The sequence below is a fragment of the Choloepus didactylus genome (assembly GCF_015220235.1).
Source record: "Choloepus didactylus isolate mChoDid1 chromosome 25 unlocalized genomic scaffold, mChoDid1.pri SUPER_25_unloc1, whole genome shotgun sequence".
NCBI lineage: Eukaryota > Metazoa > Chordata > Mammalia > Pilosa > Megalonychidae > Choloepus > Choloepus didactylus.
Genome location: NW_023637606.1, coordinates 2,593,593 through 2,621,226, shown reverse-complemented (window position 1 = coordinate 2,621,226; position 27,634 = coordinate 2,593,593). Strand labels below are relative to the sequence as shown.

General features: G+C 56.0%; 1 protein-coding gene across 3 annotated transcripts in view; it reads right to left on the bottom strand.

The window, feature by feature from the left end:
- NFIC (nuclear factor I C) overlaps positions 1-11,786 on the bottom strand; it is a 58,565-nt gene extending 46,779 nt beyond the window's left edge. For 2 of the 3 annotated variants that reach the window (XM_037824246.1, XM_037824248.1), the window contains exon 1: positions 4,520-4,640. In XM_037824246.1, the coding sequence (XP_037680174.1) occupies positions 4,520-4,549 (30 nt within the window). In that variant the 5' untranslated portion in view covers positions 4,550-4,640. Of the gene's footprint in view, positions 1-4,519; positions 4,641-11,542 lie in introns of those variants that run through there. The other variant, XM_037824247.1, reaches the window with a different exon arrangement.
- Positions 11,787-27,634: the final 15,848 nt, after the last annotated feature.

Here is a 27,634-nt window from a genome sequence, read left to right as displayed (position 1 = left end):
CTGAGCCCTGGATCTCCTGACTTCTTTCTCGGTGCCTCAGTTTCCCCAGGAAGATGATGGGGGGCTGAGCCAGAGGGGCAGGGAGTGGAGAGAAAGCCGGGGAGCCAAGTTGTGTCTTTTAGAGGCCGGGTGTGACCTTGTCTGGTGGAGAGAACTGAGGCACCGGGCCCTGGAGTCACCCACCCAGAGTGACACGGGCAGGAAGGAGCCAAGCTGGGACTCGAACACGGGTCCTGAGCCCTGGGCTCATTTTTCACATGACCCAACCCATCACTGGGACACCCCAGCGATGCCAACTCTGCATCCTGCGTGTTCTCCCTGTACCCCGCGCGGCTCTCTCACCCTCACTCGGTCCCAGCTCACCCCAGGCCAACGCAGTTGCCCAGCCCCACCCTGTCACCCTGTTCCCTGCCCATCCCTCCCTCTAGACTGTCAGCCCCTCAAGGGCACAAATTTGTTCTGGACAGGGCTGGGCAGGGGGGAAAGCCCAAGAGGAAAATCCCTCAGGGGTCAGGGCCTGGGTCTTGGAGGGTCACCACCATCCCCCCCCAACCCAGCCCAGGGCCTGGCTCAGGCTGAGCAAATAGCGACAGAATGAAAGGAGGGTTAAGTCGGAAAATGCCTACGGACCTTTTACCCAATCGTTAGTTTAGGAACAGCCACGATCACAATGGCACTTATTTGGCACCTACTGTATACCAGGCACTGTACCAGGGGTGAACTATCTGAGGAAGGCACCACTGTTCCCCACTTTATGTGAGGGGGAAGGCAAGGCTCGGAGAGACTACAGGCCCTTCTCCCAACCAGCAGACTCATTCATTCATTCCACAAACATTTATGGAGCACCTCCTGTGTGCCAGGTCCTGTGCTGAGTATGTCGGAGTGTCCCATCTCCCTTACTCCTCAGGCAGCCCGAGGAGTTAAGTTTATTGTTCATTTCACTTCACAGCGAGGAAACCGAGGCACATACGGGTCAGGTCACCTGCCCAGCATCACCCAGCTGGGAAGGAGAACTGGACCCTGAATCAGAGGTTAATCTGGGTCTGAAGTTCTCAGGACCCTCCACTAAGGCCCATCTACGGAGGCAGTGGGGAGCTGGGGCCTCCGAGGTGGGGACGCTGTGTGTGTGTGTCTGGGGGCACGTGTGCAGGGGTGGGGGTGGGGTTCAGGCCCATGGGGAGCCCCGTGCCTTGCACAGCAGGGTCCACGGACACGTATGGGTCGGTGTGAAGACATGAAGGCCTGGCGGGGGAGCTCCGTGGATCTGGGTGGGAGGCCCCAGCCAGGACACGGTGGTGGATACATTTCCCATCCATTTGGTTGAGATGGGAGGGAGAGTGGCTCAGGCAGAGAGAGGGAGAGAGAGAGAGAGAGAAGGAGAGAGAGAGAGAGAACGCTGACTCGCCAGAATCCCGCTTGGTGATTTACGGGGCGCCAGGCCCAGCCCGCTGAGGCACCTCCACTGCAGATAGGAGAGAGGAGGGGGGGAGCCCGAGCCCCAGAGACAGACACTGAGATGGAGAGACAGAGAGGGGGAGAGAGACAAAAGGAGCAGGTGCTTTCTAGAGGGGCCAGTAGGGTGGGGGGGGTGTACATGTGGGGGGGCTGTTTTTACATACAGGAAGCACCCACCCTGCCCAGGTTGGGCCAGTCAGCAGGTGGGATGTGGCCACCCGGCCCTCTCAAGGTCTCGCGCCCCTCTCCCCGCCCTGGGGTGCTGGGGGCCCCCCCTGACCCTGGCTGAGCCCCCTGATTCCCGGAGAACCCAATTCCTGCTGCCTTCTCCCCACACTGTCCCCCCACCCACCCATCTACCTCCTGGCCTGCAGATGGAGTCAATCAAACAACACTCAAAATCTCGCTTCCTGCCTCAGTTTCCCTGCTGGAGAAACAGCAGGAAAAAAGAGTGCCAGCCCCAAGGGGGGGATGAGGTGAAGGAATGAAGGAAAGAATGAATGAATGAATGAACTGGGAGGGGGGCTGCCACCGCTGCAGTGGCCTCGGCCCAGGCCCAGTCTGCGGGCCGGGGAGTCCTCGACGCCGTGGCCGAGAGGTTTTGGCCCCAAACCCGGAATAACAAACGAACAAACGTGGCGGCGGGAGGGAAGGAGGCTGCTTTCCCGCCGGCAGGATTTATGGAAGTAACGGCCGCCGCTCCCCGCAGTTCCTCTCGAGAGTAAAAGTGAAAAGCGCTTGAGTCACCGTCCCCGAGATAGGGACCCGGCTCCCGGCAGCCTCCGGGGCCGCCCTGGCTGGCCGCTGCCCGGGTCCCGCCTGGACGAGGCAGCCAGGACTTGGGGGACACAGGACCCCCCCACCAGATCTGGGTCAGATCAGCTAAAAGGGAAACTATCTTCATTTGGCCTGGGGTGTAAAATTAGCCGGGCAAAGAGGGGGAGATGGGAGGCCCAGAGACAGAGAGAGACAGAGAGTGAGAGAGATCGAGAGACTTGGGGGGCGGGGGAGATGGTCAGGGACCGAGGCAGCTGGGGGGCTCCCACCTGCAGACCTTATAAGGAGCTGGGGGGGCTTACTTTTGGGGTGCAGAAGACACCCCTCCAGGGCCTAGGGCAAGTGGGGAGGACAGGCAGGGGAAGGGGGAGCCCCCTGCATTTTGGGGTGCCTCGTCCCTTACCCCAGCTTGGGAGCTCGCTGGTTCTCTCTCCCTGTCCCTTGCACACAGAGACCCTGGATATTTTGGGGCCCCCCCCCGATCATTGTATTGCATTGTCCCCCAACAGCCTGCCTGGCCGAGTGTCGCCATCTGTTTTGGGAAACCGAGGCGGAGTCCCTGGGTCTCCCCGCCAGTCCGCTCCGGGCCACTCTGCTGCCCAAGGCCCGTCTCCCCGAGGATCCCTGATGGGGGAATTCCAGGGCACGGTGACAAAAGGTGGCCTTCCAACCCCGCCGCCGCCTGGAATAGCCTTCCCTCCGCCTCCCCCCCAATGACGGCTCTCACGAGTGAGAGGCAGCAGGGAGTGCAGGGGGGGGAGCCCTGCAGCCACCCAGGCCACCATCTCCTCCCCAGAAGCCCAGAGAGGGCGAGCCCTGCCCAAGGTCACACAGCAACCTCGACTAAACCCTGGGTGCTCTTGGGGGGCCGTCGAGGCAGCTGGGTTGTGGAGGTGGGCAGCAAGGCCTGCTTAGGGGAGCCCCCCCCTCCCCAAAGCTACCCAGACGGGGAATCTGGAGAGGGCAGGGGCTTGTCTAAGGTCACCCAGGCCCCAGACCCTTCAGCCCCAGGCCCCAAGATCCCCAGTGATGGCTGGAGGGGGCCTGTGAGAAAGATCAGGGGGAGGGGGGTGCCCCAGAACATGAATGGGGGACCCTAGGAGGGTCTGGTGCTCTCCTGAGGCTGACTCACAGCTCCCACGCACCCTCACTTCGCAGTTTGGAGGACACACTGCCTGCTCTCCCCAGAACCCACCTGAATCCCTGTGTCACCTCAGGGGAAACTGAGGCTGGAACCCCACTAGCCTAAAGACACACTGCACAATGGGAGCTGGAGAGGAGAATCTGCAGCCCTGGGGGAGAGGGGTCCCGGGGAGACTTGGAGGAGGGAAGGAGTCCCCTGGGGAGGGGCAGCCGCCCCCTCCCCACGCACCATCCTCGGCCATTGCACAAGGGCTCAGCCGGGGCGAACTGGGAGAGCCGCCAGGGGTGAGAGGCTATCGGGGAGCGGGGGGTAGGGGCAGGTGCCTGGCTGGCGAGGGTGCCCGCAGCGCCGCAGTGCCCGGGTCAGACCCCAGAATGCCCGGCCTCCAGGCTTCTCCCGGCCGCAGCTCAATAATCCGGAATCGATGAGGCCAAAACACCCGGGCCGCGGAGGTTGGAGGGGTGGGGGGAGAAGGAGATGGAGCCCGGACGCCGGAGCACCCGCCCCCCCACCCCAGGCTCCGGGCGCTTCCAACTTCGCGCGCCCCCTCCCCCTCCACGCACACGTGGGCCAAGGATGGGGGGGAAGACGGCCGAGGGCTGGGGTGGCGGGGCAAAACCTTGGTGGGAGTCGGATCCAGGATCCGCGTTCCTTACGCAAGAGCGCCGGGGAGCCCCGGGGCCCGGCCGGGACCCCCGAGATTCCTCTTAGGGGCACGTCTCGGGTCACGGCTGGGGGCTTTCACCCAGAGCTCTGCCTCTGTCTCTCTCGGGGGACAGCCACCCACCCCCCAGATCTCCCCGAGTGTGTGTGGGGGGGGTGCGCGTTCCGAGCGGGGGAAGGGCGAGCCAGCACACCGAGCCCCCACGTCCCGGGGGAGGGGAGCGATCCCGGGAGCCCGGGGGTGGGGGACGGAATGGGGGTGGGGGTCCCAGTTGAGGATCCGGGGTGCAACCCACCCCCCACCCCCACCCACACCCTCCCCAGACCCCGGCCCGCTGGAGGGGGCAGCCCGGCCCGGCCCCGGACGGCGGGAGGGACGCGCGCCTTTTTCCTCCCGCCTCCTCCGGGCTTCAAAACTCCGGAGCCCGGGATGCGGGGGTCGCGGGGCGCGCGGGCGGGGGGCCGGGCTGGGGGGCGTACCTGGGTAAGGCAGAGCGGGGACGAATACATCCCGGGCGCGGCGGGAGGCGCAGGGCCGGCCGGAGCGGGCGCGCCGAACTTACTGAGTCATTTTTCCAACCTTCCCCCCCCGCCGCGGCCGCGGCCGGCGCGCTCCCCCCTCCCGCCTCCTCCCTCGGACTCCCTCCTCCCTCCCTCCCGCTCCCGCTCTCTCTCTTGCGCCCGCCTCCCACTGTCGCTCTTTCCTCCCCCCCTTTCTCTCTCCCTCTCTCTCTGTCTCTCTGTCCCTCCTCCCTTTGGCAACCTCACCTCCCCCCCCAATTCCGTTCCCCTTCCACTTCTCAACATCCAACTTTCAAAGAAACGAGGGAAAAAAGAGCGCGAGCCAGGAAGAGAAGCCGCTCCCCGTCCCCTCCCGCACAAGCTCCCACCCCCCCTTCCCCATCCGCCAGGATCCTGAACCCCCATCTTTGCTATTCTAACGCATTACCAGCGCCCCGCGTCCCATCACCGGACGGGGACAAACGCGCAATGGACACCCCGACCGCCACGGGTGCCCCCAGGGCCGTCCACCCAGGCCAAGAGAGGAGGGGGCGCTGGGCTGTGGCTGGGCATTTGGAGGGGGGGAGCAGAGGTGGGTTTTTAAGGCGCCCCCCCCTCCGCCCCGCGCTGGCCGGGAAGTTGGAGAAACGAGCCAAGTTGGGGGGGGTGGGGGGGGAGGGAAAGAATGAAGAAGTGACGTGCGCAGAGGCCCGCGCGAGAGCGCGCGGCTTTCCCCTTAAAGATGTACGCCCCGGGGTGCGCGGCGGGAAGGGGGGTGTCCCCACGGTGCCCCCTCTCTCGCCTCCCTCCAGAGCCAGAGAGGGGCTGCAGTTTGCGGGCTAGAGGGGTTGACGACAACTGTCCCGCCTTTAGCCAGGAGAGCCAGGAGAGACTCCAGGGATCTGCTCTGTCCCCCTCTGCCGGTGCCCAAGGCGATCTGGGGGGGATGGGGGGGGAGTGAGGGTGGGAGGCTTTGGCCTCCCCCATTAGGTCTCCCCAGCACCACCCCCGGAGGATGGCCTCCAGGCAGAACCTCTTGCTCACCAGATAAACCTTTGCAGCCTCTTTCCCAGGGCCCAGGGATTTGTAGCAACCAGAAGCTGCGCGCCCATTTCACAGATGCAGAAGCTGGCGCGCCTGACTCGCCGCCGCCCCTAGCCCCACCCCAGTCCAAGCACCCAGGGTGCCAGAGGACCTGACCTCAGCCCTCCCCGCTCACTCCCTGCATCCTCCAGCGCACTGAGAGGCGTCCTTGCAGACCAGAGCGAAGAGCGCAGTGCAGAATCCCTTCCGCCCCTCCTGGCGCCTCGGCGTCCTCCGGGGAAAGGGCCCACGCCATGTGGCCGGCAGGGGTGGGGACCGTGACACTTACCAGAGCTTTGCCTTTCTGTCAAACGTCCACCGAGGCGTTCTTAGAAAGCTGGCCCGTTTTGATTCATTTTCCCCAGTGCCCCAGAGCGGATACTCTCTCCCCGACACGGGGCGAGCCAGCAGTTTGCCCCAAGCCTGGGGCCACGGAAGATACAAAGAGCCCCGGGATTCTCCCCTGTTACAGGGAAGGAAACTGAGGCTCTGACAGCAGAGGCCGCTTGCCCCTGGGAGGAAGCAGGGTTCACACGGAGCTTGGGTTTGTGCTGACCCTGTGCTCCAGTAAGGGGCTCCCCAGGGAGTGGGGCGATGGTTATTTAAATGCTACTAAACTGGCCACTTCTTATCCCCACCGTGTGGCTTAAACCCCAGGATGGGTGTCTGGAAATCCAAATGCCAACATAACATAAAGCAATATATTTTTTTTAATGCCACAAACACAGATAGGATAGGACCCCAAATCCACAGGCATTTAAAAGTTCAACCTCCCCTCCACTGCAGTGATGCCCAAATTCTCCACCACCACCACCACCCCCATCTCGGCCTGCAAATTCCATCTGGCAGTTTTGGGTCCTTCCACATAAGACATCCTTCTGAAGGCAAATTTGGGAGAGCAGAGACCACCCCCCGTGGAACCTCAGTTTCCTTATCTATAAAATGGCCCTGACGGTGGGACAGGCTGCAGAGGGCTGGGGGAGAGCCCATGAGATAACAGTGCAGAGAGTGCTTTAATGTCATCATTGGGGGGTAGGGGGGGCGGTTAGAACCTTCCACAAGTCCACAAACAGCAGCATAAACCCCAGGACACTAGCTCAGGGGGGAGCAGCCCCTGCAGGGCACCCAGTCCCACTCTGAGCTCTCCACCGAATGCAAACAGCAGAGCAAAGCAGCTTAGCGCAGGGGCCACCTGGGTTTTCCCTCCTCACACCAGTGGTTTAACCTTCCTGTACCTCTTTCCTCCTCTGTGAAATGGGGGTTTGGGGCCGGGGTGGGGGCATGATAGCTCTTGCCCCTCAGGGGTATGGTGAGGGTAAGGGATCGAATGTTTGGAGCACAATTGGATCAGTAGCCAATGCACAGGGTTTGCTCCAAAATAAGACCTGGGGGATTTGGAATGCTGCAAGTGGAAGCATAATTTAGCTCCTGGCTTTGTTGGAGCTCAGTTTGGTTGATCTGAAAAATAAAACTGCAACTTTTCCTGCAACTCACTATTCAGTGTTTCCATAGCTGTCGCAACATACAGATGCACAAACAGTGCCACAGTCATGCCCAAAATTCGGAACTAGCCACCAGGTCTCTCTGTGGGGTACCAGTTCAGTAGTCCAGCATGCGGCCACAGCCCGGAATACTATGCAGCTGGAAAAAAGCACAGTGTGGGGGTTTTATCTGGGGATCTCGCCAAGAGCCATTTGGGGTGGCGGGAAGCAAAGCTGCAGAGCAAAGACTCTCACCTCGGCAGGGTTGACATTTGAGGCTGGTCATTCTCTGGGGTGGGGGCATCTTGGGCACTGGAGGGTGTGGGGCAGCGACCCTGGGGTCCCCCTACCCGATGCCAGCAGCACCCCCCACCCCCAGTTGCAACAATCACAATGTCCCCAGACACTGCCAAATGTCTCCTGAGGGACAAAATCGCCCCTAGTAAGACCCCTTGCTTAGACCCAGCCTATAAACCAAGATCTCATTTAGGAACTTTCTAGAGAATATGCATGTATTTTTTGTAAGAATACTCATGTATCATTTAGCAGAATACAATGTGCACCTGTTACATGTGTAATTGCTCAGGAAACAGGGGCTCCCTGGGATATGACAGGTCAGGTCGATTTTTGGTACCCTCTCCATATGTTCATAAGTGACTTGTGTCATTAAAAAACACACTTGTAAAGAGCAGCTTGGGACAGTGGGATGGGCAAGCGGATAGAGGACACAATTGCACACGCACACAAAGAGCAGACATTTACACGGGGCCGCTGTGCTAAGCCCTGAAGGAAGTGGCCGTGATACAGCCGTTCCCCAGGCCCTCGTGGGGGTCCCGGGTGATTCCCACTGAGCAAACGGGAAACTGAGGCAGCAAGGAGCTGGGAGGGCCTCGGAGCGGTGACAGAATAGGACACGCGGGCTGTTGCACTCACACACACACACACACAGACTTGCACATGCACGAACACACAGGCCCACACATGGCACACAGACACATGCACTCACACAGCACACATACACACAGACCCACACATGACTCATGCAAACACAGACTGACACAGACCGAGACATGACCCTTGCAAACACACACAGACACACAGGTGCAACACACAGACCCACACATGACACAACACGGACACATACAACTCACACAGCACACACACAGACCCACACATGCCCCATACAACACACAGAGATGCAACACACATACAACACATACATACACATAGACACACACATGACACACAACAAACAGACTGACACAGATCCACACAACACACACAGATACACATAAAACACAGAGGCACACAGACTCATGCAGACATAGAGACCCACACGTAATGCACAGGCACACAAAAACACAGGCACAACATACACAGCACATACACAGACTCACAAAGACAGAGAACTACACACCACACACACCACACATAGTCACACAGATGCACACAGACACAGCAACACAAACACAGACTGACATAAAGGCAGCCCCACATACAGACACAAACACACAGACTTCCCCATGCCCAGCCTCAAATGACCCTTCAGAGAAGAACACACAGACCCACACACAACACATACAGACCCACACACAGCACAGAGAGACACACAGATGCACAGTGATACACAGATTCCTACATAGCACATATATATATACACACACAACTGTTACACACAGACACACATGACAGTCACACATACACACGACAGACACACAGACACACACGACCATCACACACAGACACATATGACACACAGTCACACAGACACACATGAAACACAGTCATACAGAGACACACACCACACAAAGCTCATAGTCACACACACAGTGCACACATGACACACACACTCACATAGAGACACACACATGGCACACACGACCACAAACACAATACTATCACAACTCCCCACAACACACCTGTTCACAGCTGTAATGTACACCACTCCTCACACCCAAGCACACACACAACTCCTCAGCCATGAACACTGCACATGTACACTTGTTCACAACTACACACGTGCACCTCTACACAAGTGCACACACACACACTCACAAGCAGAGCCCTCACGGCATGGGCACAGTCCTGGGCACATTGTCACCATCACTCCAGGTACCGCCCCCGCCCCTTCCCCACAGGCCGCTCCCCTAGCTCCCCCCAGAGCCCCCTGCCCCCCCTCACTAACAAGGTCATGGCCTGGCAGGAATGTGGGTGTCTTGCCCCCCAACAACTGCAGGTACCTGAGTCTGAGTATGTCTGTCTGTGTCTCTGTGTGGGTCTGCGAGTGTGTGTGGTTGTGTGTGCACTTGCAGAGGTGGGGGTGAGTTATGGATGTGGAGTCAGCGTTCTGGCTGTCACAAGGCAGCGGGTGTGGACAGAGGCACTGTCAGAGCGGGTCGTGGGTCGCACACCGCGAGGGGGGCGTGGGGGGCAGAGCAGAGGGGCTTGAGCTGGAGCAGTTTACCAGAGTGCATGTGTGTGTGTGTGTGTGTGTGTGTGTCAAGGTGGGACTCCCCTTCCCAAACACCCCCAAAAGTTCGGGGGAGGGGGTAGTATATAAAGAAAAAGCCACCCCTGATGAGCCTTGGGGCTTTTGCATTTAATTATATAAAAGGGCTGGGGGAGGGTGAGTGGTGGGGATCCCCCTGGAGGTGAGAAAACAACTTGGGGTCCATTCCGGGGCAAGTGCTGGGAGGTGAGGGTTGGGGTGGCCCTCAGGGCTCCCCAACTCCGGAGTCCGGGTGGTGACAGGGTTCTCCTTGGCTATCCCTCTGGGCCCAGCCCAGTCCCAGCGCCGCCGCCCCCACCCATCCCTGCGGACCTCCCCGACAGCGGCAGGGTGGGGACCCCGCCTCCCGCCTCCCTCCGGGGCAGGTCCCCGCGCACGCGCAGCCTCCAGCAAGCGACGTCGCCGCCCGCCGAGCGACCGTGTCCCGGCGCCACCTCGAGTCTGGACCTCCTTTGGCTCGCCCAGATGGGGGGACCTCGGGGCAGAGGGAAGTGGAGAGGAGGGGGAGGGTGTGAGGTGAGGGGATGGAGCGTGGGTACCCCAGAGAAAGCACCCCCACTTTCCCCCCACCCCCCGAAGTTACAGGAGAAAAGAAACTGGAGGGGGGGGCGGGAATAGGAAGGAGTACACCCCCCCCCCGGGACAGAGTCACTCCGAGCCACAGGGGCACACGAGTCACAAGCCCACAGTCCCCGGGGACGCGGCCACATGACACAGTTCCCCTCAGCGGCAACCCCTCCACCGCCCCACACCCACACAGGGACGCCCCGCAGTCACCCGGGGACACGCAGCACTGTCACCCCGGGCCTCGTCAGGGCCACGAGGACACACAACCCGGGACCCCAGGGGCGCACAGCACACTCGCACAGTTACCCAGAGACTCACAACACTGTCCCGCAGTCACGCAACTGGAAGGCTGCTCTAACGCGCACACGCACACACACACACACACACACACAACACACACAACATACACAAGCACGTGGATGCTCAGCCTCACGGACCCAAAGGAGAGGACCCGACACCAGTTGCAACAGACACACAATCGCTTCCACCAACGCCCAGGCTGCCCCGGCGGGAGCACACGGGGGTCTCCAAACGCACACCTCCAGGTGCCGATACCACCGACGACGCCGGCGGAGCGGGACACCCGGAACCCCCAAGTGCAGCCATTAATGTCCTCAGGCCCGAGGCGTGCCCGGAGGAGCCCTGGGGACCCCCCTGGGGGGCCGGGGACCACCTCGCGCGCGCGCGGCGGCGGGGCGGGGGGCGGCCGGGGGCGGGGCTTGCGCGCGCCGAGGGCCAGCCCGGCGGCTGCTCCGGCTCCAAGTTCAAGGCTCCCGGCGGCGGCCGCGGCGCGCTCTCCGCCCCTCTCCGCAGCGGCCATTTTCCGCTAGCTGGCGCGCCGCGCTCGCCCCGACCCGGGCACCCCGCGGGCACAGCGCCGACCTCCGCCCCGCAGGGCCCGCCCGGCGCCCCCTCCCCGGCCAGGGAGGCCCCGCGAGCTGCGTGCTCGGGGGGTCGCACGCCCCGGGCCGCGCCCTCCCGCGCCCAGGCGGGCCGGGGTGGGAGGCGGGGGGCCCGGCCCGGATCCGGGTGTGTGTGGGGGGGACTCTCCCGGGAGCCCCGCCCTCCCCACCAACTCCGCGGCGCCCGCGAGAAGCCCCCCACTTGGGGTCTCCCCGCTGCACCCCGCGAGCCAGCTCCGCCTCCAGCCGGTGAAGGAGCACTGGCGGCAGGGGGGGTGTCCTCCAGGCGACGAGCTGGGGAGGGGGGCGTGGGGGGGGCATCCCCAGCATCGAGCCCCTCCCCCCAGGCGGCTCCCGCCCCCTGTCCCCCCCCACCCCCCGACCTTGCAACTTTCGCCCGGAGCCCACGCGCCACCCCAAAAACTCCCCGGGCGGAAACGAAAGTGGGGAGGCGACGTACCATGGCGCTGTGGCGAGGCGAGGCCGGCGCCGGAGCGAGCGCGCTGGGTCCCGGGCGAGGGGCGCCCGAGGCGGCGGCAGGCGGCGGCGAGGGAGGGCGCGCGGGGGAGGGCGCGAGCGCGGGAGGGAGGGGGCGCGCCGCGCCCGCCCCCCCGGCCCGCAGGACCCTCCCCTCGGCCCGCCCTCCCCCGGTCCCGCGCGCCGCCCGCGTCTCAGGCCGCTCCGCGCGGGGCTCCGCGCTGCGGCGGCTCCATCCCCGGCCCGGGGAGCGGCGGCGGCGGCGTGGCGCGGGGCACCGGCTGGGCGCGCTGCGGAGGGAGCGGTTCCACCTTCGCCGCCGCGCGCGCGCGCTCTCTCTCTCGCGCACACACACACACACACACACACGCACAAGCACACAAGCGCGCGCGCGCGCTCGGGGCCACTCGCGGGCCTCCCCCGAGTCTGATAGACTCACAGGGGCCTCCGCAGACCCACACACTCGGCGCCTGCGGGTGGCACGGCCCAGACACAGACACACACACACGCACACACACACACACACACAGTCTGCGGGCATCGCCCTGGGGACCCGCGCTCGCAGCCCCGGGGGTGTCTCAGCCACACACCTCCTGCAGGGTGCCGTGAACACGATGCACACGCACAGCCTGCGGGTGTCACCCCCGCCAGATGCCCCCAGCCTCCAAGGTCTCACATGCGGACACCCCCAGACCACGGAGGGCCCCCCACCCCCACGCTGACCCCCAGAATCCCTCCCCCAGGACAGCGCACCAGCCACCCCGGGCCTTGGCCGGGGAGCGCAGGTGTCCCCGCTTGCCCAACAGTCACACACAACGGACACAGCGGGCAGGTGGGACACAGACAGACTCGGAAGCCGAGGAGGGTGACGGACCTGGGGAGCGGGGCTCCCCCGGGGGTCCCGCGGGGGTCCAGGCGGGGGCGGGAGGAGGGGAGCGCGCGCCGTGGCCCCGAGTGGGGGGAGAGGGCGCCCCCTCCCCCATCAGAGTTAGTGACGGGGGCTTCCGCAGCGGGGGAGGGGCCGGGCCAGGGCGGGTCAGCGCCCCCGCCCCCGCCGCGCGGGCCTCTGCGGGCTGGGACGCGGTGCCGCAGCGCCCCCCCTCCCCAGAGCTCTCCCGCAGTCCCCCCTCCGCCGCCAGCCGCAGAGTAGGCGCCGCCCCCTCCCCTCTCCCCCCGCAGCCTCTGCGTCGGGGCCCAGCCAGGGGAGGGTCTGGAGAGGATACTCGCCCGGGCCTGGCCGGGTGGAGGGCATCTGTCCTCGGCCTTCTGTCTGTTGCCCCTCTCCCTACTGCTTGCGCCCCCATTGCCCCCGTGGGGCCCCGGGAAATTCAGGGATCCCTTTGGGGACATGTCTTCCCCCCCACCGCACCCCAGGGAGAACGCCGGGGTTGAGGGCAGGGGGGCACCCCAGCAGGAGAACCAGGTCCTGGGGGCTCCTAAAAGTTGCGCCCGCGGTTCGCTGTGGCCTGGGAAATCTCGGGCCGCCGAGGGGTCGGCAAAAGTCCTGTGTACATAGTTGGTGCTCAATAAATACTGGCTAAGTGATAAATAGCTCAGCCTTCCCTGGAGTGCTAGCTCAGCGCCAGATTCTTTACTCATTGAGGTTTCCTCGTCTCATGTGCATACTCTTCTCCTTATTTTTCACATGAGGAAACAGGCTCAGAAAGGGGAGTTCACCTCCCCGAGGAAAACCAGCAAGCCAGAAGCCCAAGGACCCTAAAGGTGACTCTTTCTCCAAGGTTATCGCTGCAGGGAGCAGGGAAGAGCCTGGCAGTGGTCTCCCTGCCCATCGACCTGAAGCCAGAGGAAGAGGGGTGGGTTTTCAGGCACTGGGGAGGAAAGAGTTAAGAGGGTTAGAGACCTCCTCCTCCATCAGTCCAGCTCTAATCGGCCTCCCCTAATCCCCCAGCCTGAACCCTCAATTCCTCCCTTGCCTGGGGGAATTAGGTATCCTGGAGGAGGCCAGGGTTGGGATGGGTTGACAACTGTCAGGCTGGGATTGGGGTCCAGAAGACAGTCACGGAGGGTACAGAGGCAGCTGCGCCCAGGGCTCCGTTTATAGTGACCCCACCTGCCATTTTCCCCAGGAGACCCCAAGTCAGGCGGAAGGGAATTGGTAAAAGGCTCAGGACCCCTTTCCTTTCCAGAGTTCCATTCCGTGAGACAACTCTTTTATCCCTCCCAACAGCCTTTAGAAACGGGCTGCTATGCCCTCCATCCACATTTCACAGATGAGGATACAGAGGTTCAGAGTGGTTTAGCCATTTGCCCAAGGCAACCCAGCTGGCAAGTGGTGACGGCTCTCTCTTTCCAGAGCATGCTTCCCTGACAACGCATCTCCTAATTTTAGCCTCTTTTGCAATCCGGATAAGCTGGGAATTTCCCAAAGCTCTGGTTCCTTCTTATTTAACAGTTCTTCTCTCAATCTCTTTTCTTTCTTTTTGCATTTTGCCATAAGCAGCAAGACATAACCAGGCTGAAACTTCAACACTTTGCTTGAAACCCCCTTGGCAAGATATCCAAGTTCATCACTTTCGAGTTCTGCTTTCCACCGAAGTGTAAGACACAATTCAGCTGAGTTTCTGCCACTATATACTAAGGCTGCCCTTTTCTCTAGGTGTGTCTGCCCTCCTTTCTTCCATTCTAGAACATTCTCAAGAAGCAGACTGATTAACACACATATGTATTTTAAAACATCCAGCCTTTCTGAAACCAGAGAAAGGAAAACAAACAATAAGAACCAACTACACTTTGGCACTCATCAAGCCAGTAAAGAGTTTTTAAACTGATAATACCCAGTGCTGGTGAGGATGTGGTGAGACAGGCATTTTCATAAATTGCTTGGAGGTGAATGTGTGTGTGAGTTGAGAAAGCAGTTTTGGGTGGATGGCTGAGACCCAAGACAAGTTCAGACCTTTTGGTCCAAATTCTGGGAGTCTATCCTGAAGTTGAAAAAAGTCTATCCTAAAGAGTTTCATCTCAGTGTCCTCATGGAAAATGCTATAAATCTGTGTTTCTCAGACTTTTTTCTCATTATAATCCCCCCCAGAGCTCTTCAAAACTTTTTTTTTCCTAATCATCCCCATGAAAATTTAATGCCAGGGATATAATGCATATTTGTTTATATACTGTATGTCTATCTGTGCTTTGTATATGAGAAGAGTAACATATCCTTTTGCCTTCCAAGGACCAATTTTCACCCCTGTTGAGATGAATGTTATAAATAACGGTATAGCTTTCCAATGGAATGTGATCTAGCCTCTCAAAAAGAATGAAGTTCCAAAAAGAGAAACAAAAACCTCTCAAAAGGAAAATATGCAAAAGGCATGAAAGGTATTTTACAGAAGATGAAACATAGATAATCAGCAAGCACATGGAGAGTTGTCCAAACTCATTATGGAGGAAATGCACAACAAAGCCACAATGGGACCCCATTTTACCCCCATTTCATTGCCACCAAATTTTAAATGTCCGACAACATCAAGTATAAAAAAGGAACAGATCCACAGGGCTCTGCTGCACTGCTGATAGGCGTGCAAATTGGGGCAACCACTTTGGAAGACAGACTGACCTTAATCACAACAATGAACATACATGAGCCGCATGACATAGCCCAGATAAACAATCTTTCCTGATCATTGCCCCAGAAAACATGCCACAGAGAGGTCATCGCGGCTCTGGGCAAAATGCAAAAACCCAGAAGCAACTCAAATGCCCATTGCCAAGAGGATGGAGGAATGCACTAGGGGAAATTCATTCAACTGTATATTTGTCAGAAGCCAGGGCAGTGGTCACCAGGTACACATCAATGATATGTGTGGACTTGGAGACATAATATCCACTGGAAAAGAGGCCCCTAAATATTAGACACAGCATGGCACCCTCTTAATGAAGTTAAAGTAACTAAAATGAAACAATATTCTTTTAGGGGATACATACTTGAGATGCAATTCTTTTTCTTTTTCCAATTCATTTTATTTTTTAAAATTCAATTTTATTGAGATGTATCCACAAACCATACAATCATCCACAGTTTACAATCAATTGTTCACAGTATCATCATATAGTTGTGCATTCATCACCAAATCAATTTTTGAACATTTTCATTACTTCAAAAAAAAAAGTAATTAAAATACAAATAAAGAACACCCAAAACATCCCATCCTCCATCCCTATTAGACATTTAATTTTTGTCCCTATTTTCTCACCGGACAAAGGGAGAGTTATACACTGGACAAAGGGAGTGTGAGCCACAAGGTTTACACAATCACACACGCCATGTAAGCTACATAGTTATACAACTGTCTTCAAGAATCAAGGCTGCTGCGTTGCAGTTCAACACTGCCATTCTTTTTTTTTTTTTTTTAATCTGTACTACTTTATTTTGTGGGTTAGTTTCTTTTTTTTATTAAATTCAGTTTTATTGAAATACATTCACACACCATACAATCATCCATGGTATACAATCCACTGTCCACAGTATGATAACATAGTTATGCGTTCATCACCACAATCTATCTCTGAACATTTTCCTTACATCAGAAAGAACCAGAACAAGAATAAAAAATTAAAGTGAAAAAAGAACACCCAAACCATCCCCCCATCCCACCCCATTTGTCCTTTAGTTTTTATCCCCATTTTTCTACTCATCCATACATTAGATAAAGGGGGTGTGATCCACAAGGTCTTCACAATCACACTGTCACCCCTTGTAATCTACATTATTATGTAATCATCTTCAGGAGTCCAGACTGCTGGGTTGGAGTTTGGTAGTTTCAGGTATTTACTTCTAGCTATTCCAATACATTAAAACCTAAGAGGTGTTATCTATATAGTGCATAAGAATGTCCACCAGAGTGACCTCTCGACTCCATTTGAAATCTCTCAGCCACTGAAACTATTTCGTCTCATTTTGCATCCCCCTTTTGGTCAAGAAGATACTCTCAGTCCCACGATGCCAGGTCCACATTCATCCCTGGGAGTCATATTCTGCATTGCCAGAGAGATTTACACCCCTGGGAGTCGGGTCCCACGTAGGGGGGAGGGCAGCGAGTTCACCTGTCGAGATGGCTCAGTTAGAGAGAGAGAGGGCCACATCTGAGCAACAAAGAGGTACTCAGGGGGAGACTCTTAGGCACCATTACATACAACTTTAGACTCTCCTTTGTGGTAATGAGCTTCATAAGGGCAAGTCCCATGATCGAGGGCTCAGCACATCAAACCACCAGTTCCAATGTTTGTGACAACATCAACACCAGTCCAGGTGAGGATGTCCAACACATCCACACCTTCCCCCAGATCCTCGGGGCTCGGGAGGGGGAGGCTGTAAATATATTTTTTATTATCTGCCCAAATTGCTCTGGGATGTGTCACTATTTCACTCCAGCCTATACTAACCTACCGTATTTCACTTCCTATTCAAAGTTCCATAGTGCCATTCTTTTTAAGCAAGAAAATGATAAACATCAGACTGAGAAGAGTGGCTAGCTTTGGGGCAGGGACACCAAGGAGCAGGATGGGGGAGAAGCATTTTGGGGTGTGGATTCTTGTTAAAATCCTGTTTATCCTGGCGGAGTAAGGTTGGTGGGTGTTTATTCTATTAGCAAATCTTAAAGTTGACCGATGAAAGGAAAAGTGATGAGAGTGGATCATGAGGCAAAGACTGGACTTAAACTCATCCCAGTACCCAAAGCTCCCCAAATAATTAAATAACTAACTCCAAATAAAAACGCTTTGGCAGCAGCACGTCCACTGCATGTAGCAAAGAGTTTGTTTTGTGCATAGCTGCAAACCCAGTACCAAGGACAGCACCTCATGCTTAGCAGGTGCTCAATAAATATTTGTTGAATGAATGAATGCTTTGGAGCGACTAAAGTTCTTTTAAAATGTCATTTTTAAAAAAAGAATCATAAATTGATCTGGTGCTTTCCACTGTGGCACTGGTATGAACTAATCCCAAAGATGCTTTGCTATAGATGGAAAAAACAATCCCAATTGGTGCATGATAAAGAAACACTTCTAATATTTGTGTAAGAAAAATGTAAACAAAGACACACAGCGCTATAGCTACAGACATCTATACCTATGTGATAGGAGCTTTATTTGACCCCATTTTACAGATGTGGGTACTAACTGAGGTTCAGAAAGTTACTTACTTGCTACCCAAAGTTACTTGATCCTTGGCTCTGCCATCGCATCGCAAAAGCAGCCATAGATGGCACAGAAATAAATGGGTGTGGCTGTGTGCCAATAAAACTCCTTTGTGCCTGGTTTCTTTCTTGCAGTGTAATTATTTTGAGGTTCCTCCATATCGTTGCATATTCCCACAGTTTATTCCTCTTTAGTGCCGTGTAATATTCGTTGTATGGAAATGCTAACATTTGCTTCTCCACTCAGGACATTTGATTTGCCTCCAGTTTGAGGCCCTTACAAATAAAGCTGCTATGAATGTTTGTGTAAAAGTCCTTATATGGCCATGTGCTTTCACTTCTCGGGTAAAATCCTGGGAATCTTGCCTAGGCCGAATCTCACGGTAGGTAGGTAGGTTGAACTTTTTAGGTAACTGCCAATTTTTCCCAAAGTGCTGGTACCATTTTACATTCCCACCAGCAGGGATTGAGAGTCCCACTTGCTCCACATCCAGTGGCAAGAGACTGAACAAAGAGAAAGCAAGTAAATAATTTTAGACAGGGCCAAGTGTGGAGACAGTGCCAATCAGATGGCAGCGGGTGGGTGAAGGGTGGGGATGGAGTGGAGAAGGTGAGGGGCTGGCTCATTCAGTGCTTTGTGAGCTGCTTGGAGGAGTTTGACTGTTTTTGCAATGGGCAATGGGGAGCCATGGGAGGCTTTTGAGCAGTGGAGTGACAAGACCAGCTTTGTGTGAAACTGAGATCAAAGATGGACAAGGCTTGACCTGTGGTCACCCAGGGGGGCTTCCTGGGGTGCTGGGAGGTTGTGAGGGTGACAGATTGAACACCCCAAAAAAGGCAACCTCCGCTGGCTGATCACTTAGCTTGCCAACTGCCCACACACCCCAGGCCCATGCCAAGGGGGCAGTAGCAGGTCGGAGATGGCGTGGGATCAAATCAGTTGGATTCTGTCCAGAGATCATTGCTTCTGCATCAGGGTAGGGGTGGCCAATTCTCCTGGTGACATCCAGAATCCAAGGCCTGTCCTCAAGAGGCCACTGTTGGGTTGCAAGCCTCAAACCATTCTGGCTTCAAGCGAGTCCCATCTTTATCTAGGAAAGGCGGATGGAGTCTTCAAATGCTTGCTTCCTTCCAGCAGAGGGATTCAGCTCCCGGGTCTCAACTTTAAGGAATGAGGAAAATGGCTCCAAGTTCAAATCCCAGAAGTGTGACCCTGGGTGAGCCACCTCGACTTGCTGAGCCTCAGTTTCCCCATCTGTAAAGTGAGGAATCATCCCAGCAGTTGCAGTGAAGATAAAGTAAGTGGATATTTGCAAATTGCCTAGAACAGGACAGGAGGTAGCAGGGTTATGCAAAAAGGACCCCAGCTTGAGACACAAGTCTGTTCATTAGCAACTGGGAGCAACCTAAGTGCCCAACAGTGGGGGATTGTCGGGAAAATTCCGCAAGATGGCAGAACAACTCAGGTTCCAAGTTATTGTGAGTGGCATGGGAGAAATGCTCACAAAGCCATGTTTGCAGGGGAGAAAAATAGAACATGATCTTTTTTCCTTTGGAGTGTACCCCATTTAATCAACAATAGCCAGCTCAGCACACCAAGCTCATTTGGTGCCCTGCAGTGTTCAAGGTGCTTATCATACATTAACTCAGGGGTCGGCAAACTGTTCCCAAAAGGGCCGGATAGTGAAAATATTTTCGGCTTTGCTGGTGGACGGTCCCCATTGGGACTATGCAACTCAGTGGAAAACAGCGCTGGACAATACATCCGTGGGTGGGCACGGCTGTGTGCCAATAAAACTTTATTTGCAAACGCAGAAATGTGCATTTCACTAATGTTCACGCATCACGAAATATTATTCTGCTTTGGATTTCTTTCGACCATTTAAACATGTAAAGACAATTCTTAGCCTATGCTTGTACAAAAACACAGGAGGCAGTGGATTTGGCCCACAAGCCAACAAGTGGGAGATCCAGGATTTGAATCTAAGAGCATTCACTAGCTCGTCTGGAACTCCAAGAGGTTAACAGTGGCAAGTATGATTAGGCCCATTTTATAGACCTGGAAATTGAGGCTCACAGGAGGCCCTGTAATAACAACTTACATTGTGTAGGCAGCGGAGCAAGTGGTTTTCCAGCTATTATCTCACTGGCTGCACAAAACATTCCCTGGGGGCAGGCAAGGGGACTGGCAGAGGCTCAGGTCCAGAGAAGGAAATCGCTTGCCCAGGATCACACAGCAGACAAATGTGGATGTGGCCAGATTTGCCAGGGTGGTGTCCTCCAAGGCGGACTCTGGGGCCAGGCGGGAACCGGGCACCCCAGACTTCTCTGCACGCTCACTGCAGAAGCTTCCGGAAGCGTGGGACCAGTGACCTGGTTAGACGTGTCCCCCACTCTGTTGGGCCCACAATGCCTTGGGCTCCCTCCGCCAACGCTTCCTGCTTCTTGCCTGTTTGGCGCCGTCTCCAGGGAGGACAGATCCAGAAGAAAGATCTGCAGATTCCCTGCCATGCTGGGTTGCTTGCCAGGCTTTGGATTGGGCCTGGCACAAACGGGGTGCCAGGACCAGAAAGGGTGCCAAATCCTCAGTCGTGGAGAGAAAGAATCTTTTAATGCAAAAATTCCAAAAATCAAAATTAAAGCAAAAGCTCCACGATGAGCAAATTGGCAAAGTTTAAACAAAAACAGGATCCGTCTCCATGATTTGGCTTTGGGGCTCTGGCTCCAACATGTTCCCCTCTGTCCTGTTGGAGCTGGGGGCCCCAAAACCAGTTCCCAGTGACCTCAAGAGGTACAGAGATGGATGCGAGGCTGGGGAGCAGCGGGGACACCATCTAGTGCTGGTGGGAAGGCAAAATGGCCCAGCCGCTTTGCAAGACAGTCCGGAAGTTTCTTATAAAGCTAAGCAAGGTCCCATCGTGCGATCCAGCTATTGGGCTCCTAGGAGTTCACTCAAAGGAGATGGAAACTTGTGTCCACACAAAAACCTGCCCGTGTTATTTAAAAAAAAAAAAATACAGAAAATGACAAGTGTTGGGGAGGATGTGGAGAAATAGGCACCCCCATACATGGTTGGTGGGAATGTAAGATGGTGCAGCCGCTGTGGAAATCTGTTTAGTGGTTCTTTGGAAAGTTTAACCTGGAATTACCATGTGATCCAGCATTTCCACTCCTAGATATAGATCCCAAAGAATTGAAAGCAGGGACTCGGACGGATATTTGCACACCGACGTTCATCACAGCGTGATTCACAGTAGCCAAAATGTGGAAGCAACGCAAGTGTCCATCGACAGTTGAATGGAGAAACAAAGTGTGGTCCGTCAGAGAGTGGAATATTATTCAGCCATAAAAAAGAAGTGAAGTTCTGATATACGTGACAACATGAATGAACCTTGAAGACATCATGTTGAATGAAATAGGCCAGACACAAAAGGATAAATATCGTATCATTTCTCTTATATGAAATGCTCGGAATAAACAAATTCATAGGGACGGAAAGCAGAATAGCAGTTACCAGGGATGGCGAGAGGGGCAGTGGGGAATTATTGCTATATGAGTATGAATTCCGGTTTGGGTGATGAAAATTGTTTGAAAATAGTGGTGAAAGCACCACAATATTTACAATGTACTTTATGTCAAAGAATTGTCCACTTAAAATGGATACAATGATTTTGATGTTGTGTATATTCTACCGGAATTAAAAATAAAATTAAAAAAAAACAAAAAATTTCCTTCACGCAAATGTTTATAGCAGCTTTGTGCATAATTTCCCCAAATCAGAAGCCACCAAATGTTTTTCCAAAGTGAACAGATTAACAAACGGTGGCACGTCCATGCAAGGGAATATTATGCAGCGATGAAAAAGAAACGAGCTCTCAAGCTGCGAAAAGACATGGAGGAAACTTAAATGCACCTTTTCCAGTGAAAATTGCTCTGAAAAAGCCACATGCTGTATCATTCTGAAAATGGGAAAAGTATAGAGATGGTAAAACAATCAGGGGTTGCCAAGAGTTGGGGAGTGGGGGTGGAGAGAAACAGGTGGAGCATTTTTAGGGCGCTGAAATGATTCTGTATGATCCCGAAACGGTGGACACGGGACAAAACCCTTAGAACCGTGCAACACAAAGAGGGACGCCTCATGGAAACTCTATGTCACTAACTAGTAATGTATTAATATCAGTCTCTCCATGGTAACAAATATCCCGCGCTAATGACAGATGCTGACAGTCGGGAAAATTGGGGCAGGGGGCAGGGTGGGTATATAGGAACGCCTTGCACTTTTGGTGCAATTTCCCTGTAAACCTAAAACTGCTCTAAAAGTAAAGTTTATTAGAAAATATTAATGCAAAAAATCCATGGAGAACACAGCATCGCGGTTTAAATAAGAAAGGGTCAAGATAACGATTTTTGCTTTGGCTTCTAGCTCCAAGGTGCTCCCCATGCTCCAGTCGGTGCAGAGGGGGAACCCAAGCCGAGCTCCCAGGTGGTCTTAGCAGATACCCAAGATGGAAGGAAGGCTGGGAAGGGCATTTCAGGCAGAGGGATCAGCCTAAACAAAGTGCTGGAGGCAGGGAGGCCTGGTGAGTATCTGGTAGCAGCTACAACTGCCAAAGACTGGAGCTCCGAATGCCAAGTCTAGTGCTCCCCCTCATTTTCCTCTTTGCATACTTTGAGGATGGGGGCCGAGGATGGGGGTCTTAGGCCCGGTGAGGGGCTGGAAGTGTGACTTCCAGGGCAAGCAGGGCCCAGACTAGACTCCAATCCCTTTTGCCTGCCAGCAGCCCTCTCTCCTCCTTTGGATTCTGCTGGAAAAACAAAACAGAACAAAACAAAACAAAAAACCCTCTCCCTCTCCCGCCACCGCTGCCACTGCTGCTAGGAGGAATTCGACATGGCAGCGGGCCCAGGCCTCCACCCTCCCTGGCGCCATCCTCTGCCAAGAGTGAGGTGACCAATCGGGGCACAGAAGCATGCAGGGGCCCTGTGCCTCAGTTTACCCCCCCCCCCCCAGGAAGGGCTGCTCCAGGGCTCAGCTCAGGCCAGCCCTCTCCCGCCACCACTTCTGTCTGCTGCCATCGCAGTATTGGGGTTTCGTGGGCAAGAAATGGACGGGGTGGGCTGGCCTGGGCCCCAGCCTCCCTAGATGAGCCAAGCTGGGCTTCCGGGCCGGGTGGGGGTCTGAGACCCCCTGAATGTCTGCACACACGCCGGCAAAGACCCATCTCCTCCATCTCCCAAGAAGGGACCCCCGGCTGGATGACTTCCAGAGCTAGCTAGACTGAGAGCCAGACAAGGGCTTGGCAAGGATCAGCTCCAGCCTCGAAACTTTCCCCCCAAAACAAACACGGCCGCCGCCTTGTGTATGGAGAAGGAAACAGGGCTGGGTTCCAATGGCCTTGGGGACAGTAATTTCACACTAGAAGCACTGGTGTGATTGGACATCTCTGGGTAACTTCCCAAGACAGGTGAACTTTGGTTTTATTTTTATTATTTTTTTTTTGGGGGTAGAAGCATCCCCACCTTTTTTGTCCTGCTGCTGATGGTCCTTGACTCACTGGGGGTGCTTCTGCCCCCTGCCCCCCACCGGGGACACCAGGCCGTGTCTGGGGGCATTGAGGTTGTCAAGACTGGGAAAAGGGGGTGCTCCTGGCATTGAGTAAGCAGGGACCCCAAGGACGCTCACTGCTCAACCCCCTCCAATGCCCAGGACAAACCCACCCCAGAGAATATTCCGGCCCCAAATGTCATCCTGAGGGCAGTGGGAAACTCTGGTCCGTAGGGACGGGAGACCCCAGGGCAGGAAAATAACGGGGTCCCAAGGGAAGGGGGACCCACCTCCCTTGATTGAGCCAAGTAGTCATCCCCTCCAAAGGGACAAACAGGGAAGTGGGGTTCGATACCCCATTCTCCACTCATGGTAGCATGACATTTATCATCATCAGTTTTACAATGTGTGGCCCAGAGCCCAGAGCCATCTCTCCCTGAGCTTCTGGAAAACAGGGACGACGTAAGAGACCCTCACGGGGCCGTCTGGAGGCTGCACCGACATCGTGACCCATTCTTGCAGCTCTGCTGAACCCCCAACTTCACGTGCCTGAAACCCTGGACTTCTCAGTGACTGGAAAGCCTGTCACCTCCCTACTTGGGGACTTTGCCCAGGTGGGTCCTTCTACCTCAACTCCCTTCCTTGCCACCCCCCGAACCCCCACCACCATCTAGTTAATTCTTAAGTATCATTCAAGTTGCAATGGATAAGCCGCCTCCTCCAGGGAGCCTTCCCGGATTGGTCAGGTGCCAGCCCTGGGGCTCTGACAGCACCTGTGGGTTCCCCATCGTGGCTCGGGTCCTGTGACTTTGTCCCCCCCATCCCCCACTGGGCTGGGACCCCCCCCCCAAGAAGGCAGGGAAGGCCCTAAGAAGGCCCTGTCCCCAGAGCCCAGCACAACCCTGCATACAGGAAGTGCCCAATAAATGTTTACTAAGGAAATGAATGAGTGATCTCCTTGAGCAGCTCCTGCAGGAGAATGCCCCATAGTGCCAGGCCACCTCACAGCCTCGCTGTCCCCCCTTTTGGGGCTCTCTCACCCCACACCTGGCCCACGGCACACACTTGCCCCCTCCAACTGCCCCTTGCCCCAGAAGGAAGTGGGGGCTCTGAGTGACCTGGAGTGGAACATGGGCCCTGAGTCCCCCTCCACTCACGCCCATCCCTCGTCCGGGGCCCCCCTCAACCCCTTCTCCCTTTCTCGGGTTTTCCTTCATCTCTGCGTGCACCGCAAGGCTCTTCTCCCTCAGATTTAAAATGGACATACAAATGGCCGTCCACGTGGTAAGAGGGCCGACAGCCAATGGAGGCAGCTACTTTCCCACCAGTGCCCGGGGCTGGTGGGGAGCCCTTCGCAGACCTTTGTGATGCTGGGGGACCCCTGCCCCACCATCCTCCACCCCCAGCTGCTCGTCTCTCTCCCAGCTCAACATACCCTGGGGTGCAGGGGAGGGAAAGAGGACAAGACCTGAGCTGGAAACTTGGAGGGGGGCAAAAACAATTATAACCACCTTTTGGGTAATTCATTCTCCAATAATTATTGAGTGCCTGCTGTGTGCCAGGCGTGGCTCTAGGCACAGGGATGCAACAGGGAAGAAAAGAGACAAAATGCAAGATGTGCAAGTAAAGTATCCAGGCTTGGGGGATGGCTGCAATTTTAAATGGGGTGGAGGATGTGAGGGGGAGCTCTGTTATATATATCTGGGGAAAGGCTTTTGAGGCAGAGGGAACAGCCCGTGCAAAGGCCCTGAGGCAGGACCAGGCCTGACGTGCTGGAGGAGCAGCGAGGAGGAGAGTGGGAGGAGGGAAGGGCAGGGAGGGGACGGGGCAGGGCGTGCAGGGCCTGGTGGGCCGCGGGGAGGACTTGGGCTTTTCCCCTAAGGAAGGTGGGAGCCATGGAGAGCTGTAGGCAGAAGGATGCGACATGCCGCCTACAGGCTGTGGAAAATACCCTAGACACCCGGGCCCCCTCACTGTTCCCCAGCACCGTTCTGCCTCGGGGACTTTGCATGGGCTTTTCCTTCTGCCCAGAACACCCTTCCTCCAGATCCCCCAGTGTGACTTTCCCTCACATCCACCTCTTTTATCTTTTCATCCTCGGTGTCTAGCATGCAGGAGGCGCTCAATAAATGTTTAAGAACTTACTGCGTTTTTTTAAAAGCGCAGTTCTAGCTCTGATAAGGTGAGGTCAGCTCAGAGACAGATACTGGAGCCGGGATGACCCCCAGCCAGACTAGAAACGACGGAGACGGCAGGGGTTTGGGGGCTGAGGGACCCAGCATGGAGCTGTGTCCCTGGGCCAGTGGCTTCCATTGATTTTGTCTGGCGTGGGGCCCTCCTGGGACATTCTCACCGGCAGGACAGAACCAGCCATGGGTTAGGGGCCTCTGACAGCCCCTCGGGGCCGAGTTTTGACTTGGGCCACCCCTGCTCATGCAAGGCCTGGATTCCACGTCTGTCCTCTCACCCAGTTCTGTGTTGCTTTCTGTCTCATCCCATTGCCCGTGGGCCCAAGGTGGTGGCAGTGCCCAGACATGCCAGTGAGACGCTCTCGGGTTTGGTAACTGTGACGCGGGCCCTGGGCTCCTGCTGCCAATTCCTGGAACCCTGGCCCGGCCGGGGGTGGGCCTGGCACGGGCAGCCGGGGCTGCAGGAGGCCTATGCCACCCACCCAAAGTGCTGTGCATCCCAGGCAAGTCCCCGACCCTCTCTGGGCCTCAATTCCCACCTCTGCTAAACGGAAACTGCTATAGAACAGGGGACAGTGGGCGATATCTGGGGACAGTTTGGGTTGTCATGGTGGGCAGGGGTGTGCGGGGAGCCCAGGGACACTGCTCAACGGCGAGGCAGGGGGACGCTGCGGTAGTAGTCACACGGCTTTGGAAACTGGAAGACGCTGTGTGCAAGGAATGGGCTGGTGGCGGTTTCCTCAGCAAACATTTCTCAACCTGCTACTGTGGGCCAGGCCTATGGAAGGCGGCTCCACATCCCCTGGAGGTTGGGACAAAGAGTGCGGCCGGCTTGCTGTGCACCTACTGTGTGCCCAGCAATGCTCTTATTGTGCACCTACTGTGTGCTGGGCACTGCCCTTATCGTGCACTTACTGTGTGCCAGGCACCACTCCTATCATGCACCTACTGTGAGCCAAGCACTGCTCTCACTGTGCACCTACTATGTGCCCAGCAATGCTCTTATTGTGCACCTACTGTGTGCTGGACACCGCCTGGTCGTGCACCTACTATGTCAGGTACTGCCCTTGTCAGGAACCTCCTGTGTGCCAGACACCACTCTGACCATGCACCTACTGTGTGCCAAGCACGCCCTCAACAAGCACCTACCGTATGCACAGCAATGCTTTTATTGTGCACTCACTGTATGCCAGGCAATGCCTTCATAGTGCACCTACTATGTGCCAGACACCGCTCCTACTATGTACCAGGCACCACCCCGGTCATGCACCTACTGTGTGCCAGGCACCACTCCTTTCATGCACCTATGGTGAGCCAGGCACTGCTCTTATTGTGCACCTGCTGTGTGCCAGGCATTTCCCTGGTTGTGCACCTACTGCGTGCACAGCAATGCTCTTATTGTGCACCTACTGTATGCCAGGCATTTCCCTGGTTGTGCACCTACTGTGTGCACAGTAATGCTTTTATTGTGCACCTACTGTATGCCAGGCATCGCCCTGGTTACGCACCTGCACCTAATGTGTGCACAGCAATGCTCTTGTTGTGCATCTACTGTATGCCAGGCATTGCCCATCATGCACCTACTACGTGCCAGGTGTCACTCCTATCATGCACCTACTGTGAGCTAGGCAGTGACCTGGTCCTGTATCTACTGTGTGCCAGGTACTGCCCTCACCATTCCCCTACTGTGTGTACGCAATGCTCTTATTGTCACCTACTGTATGCCAGGCACTGCTTTCATAGTGCACCTACTATGTGCCAGACACCACGTCTATCACATAACTACTATGTGCCAAAAACCACTCCTATTATACTCCTACTATGTGCCAGGCACCACCCTGGTCCTGCACCTACTGTGTGCCAGACCCCGCCCTCAGTGTGCACCTACTATGTACTGGATATCACCACACATCTTCTACGTGCAAGTCCTTCTCCCAACCCTTGCCAAGGCCACTTCTCGCCCTGTGTTCCAGATGTTTGAACCAAAGAACCTGCCAAGGGCCACGCATCCAGCCTGAGTCCCACCCAGGCCCACCCCTTCCCCCAAGCCCCTGGTCCCACCTCTGAGCTCTCTACCCTTGGACCCGTGACCACCGTCCCAGCCTCACCAGGCAGCCCTGGCTTGGACAAGAGCACACAGTAGGTGTTCGGTAAAAATTCTTACGGGTGTTGGGGTGGGGGAGCAGGACGCC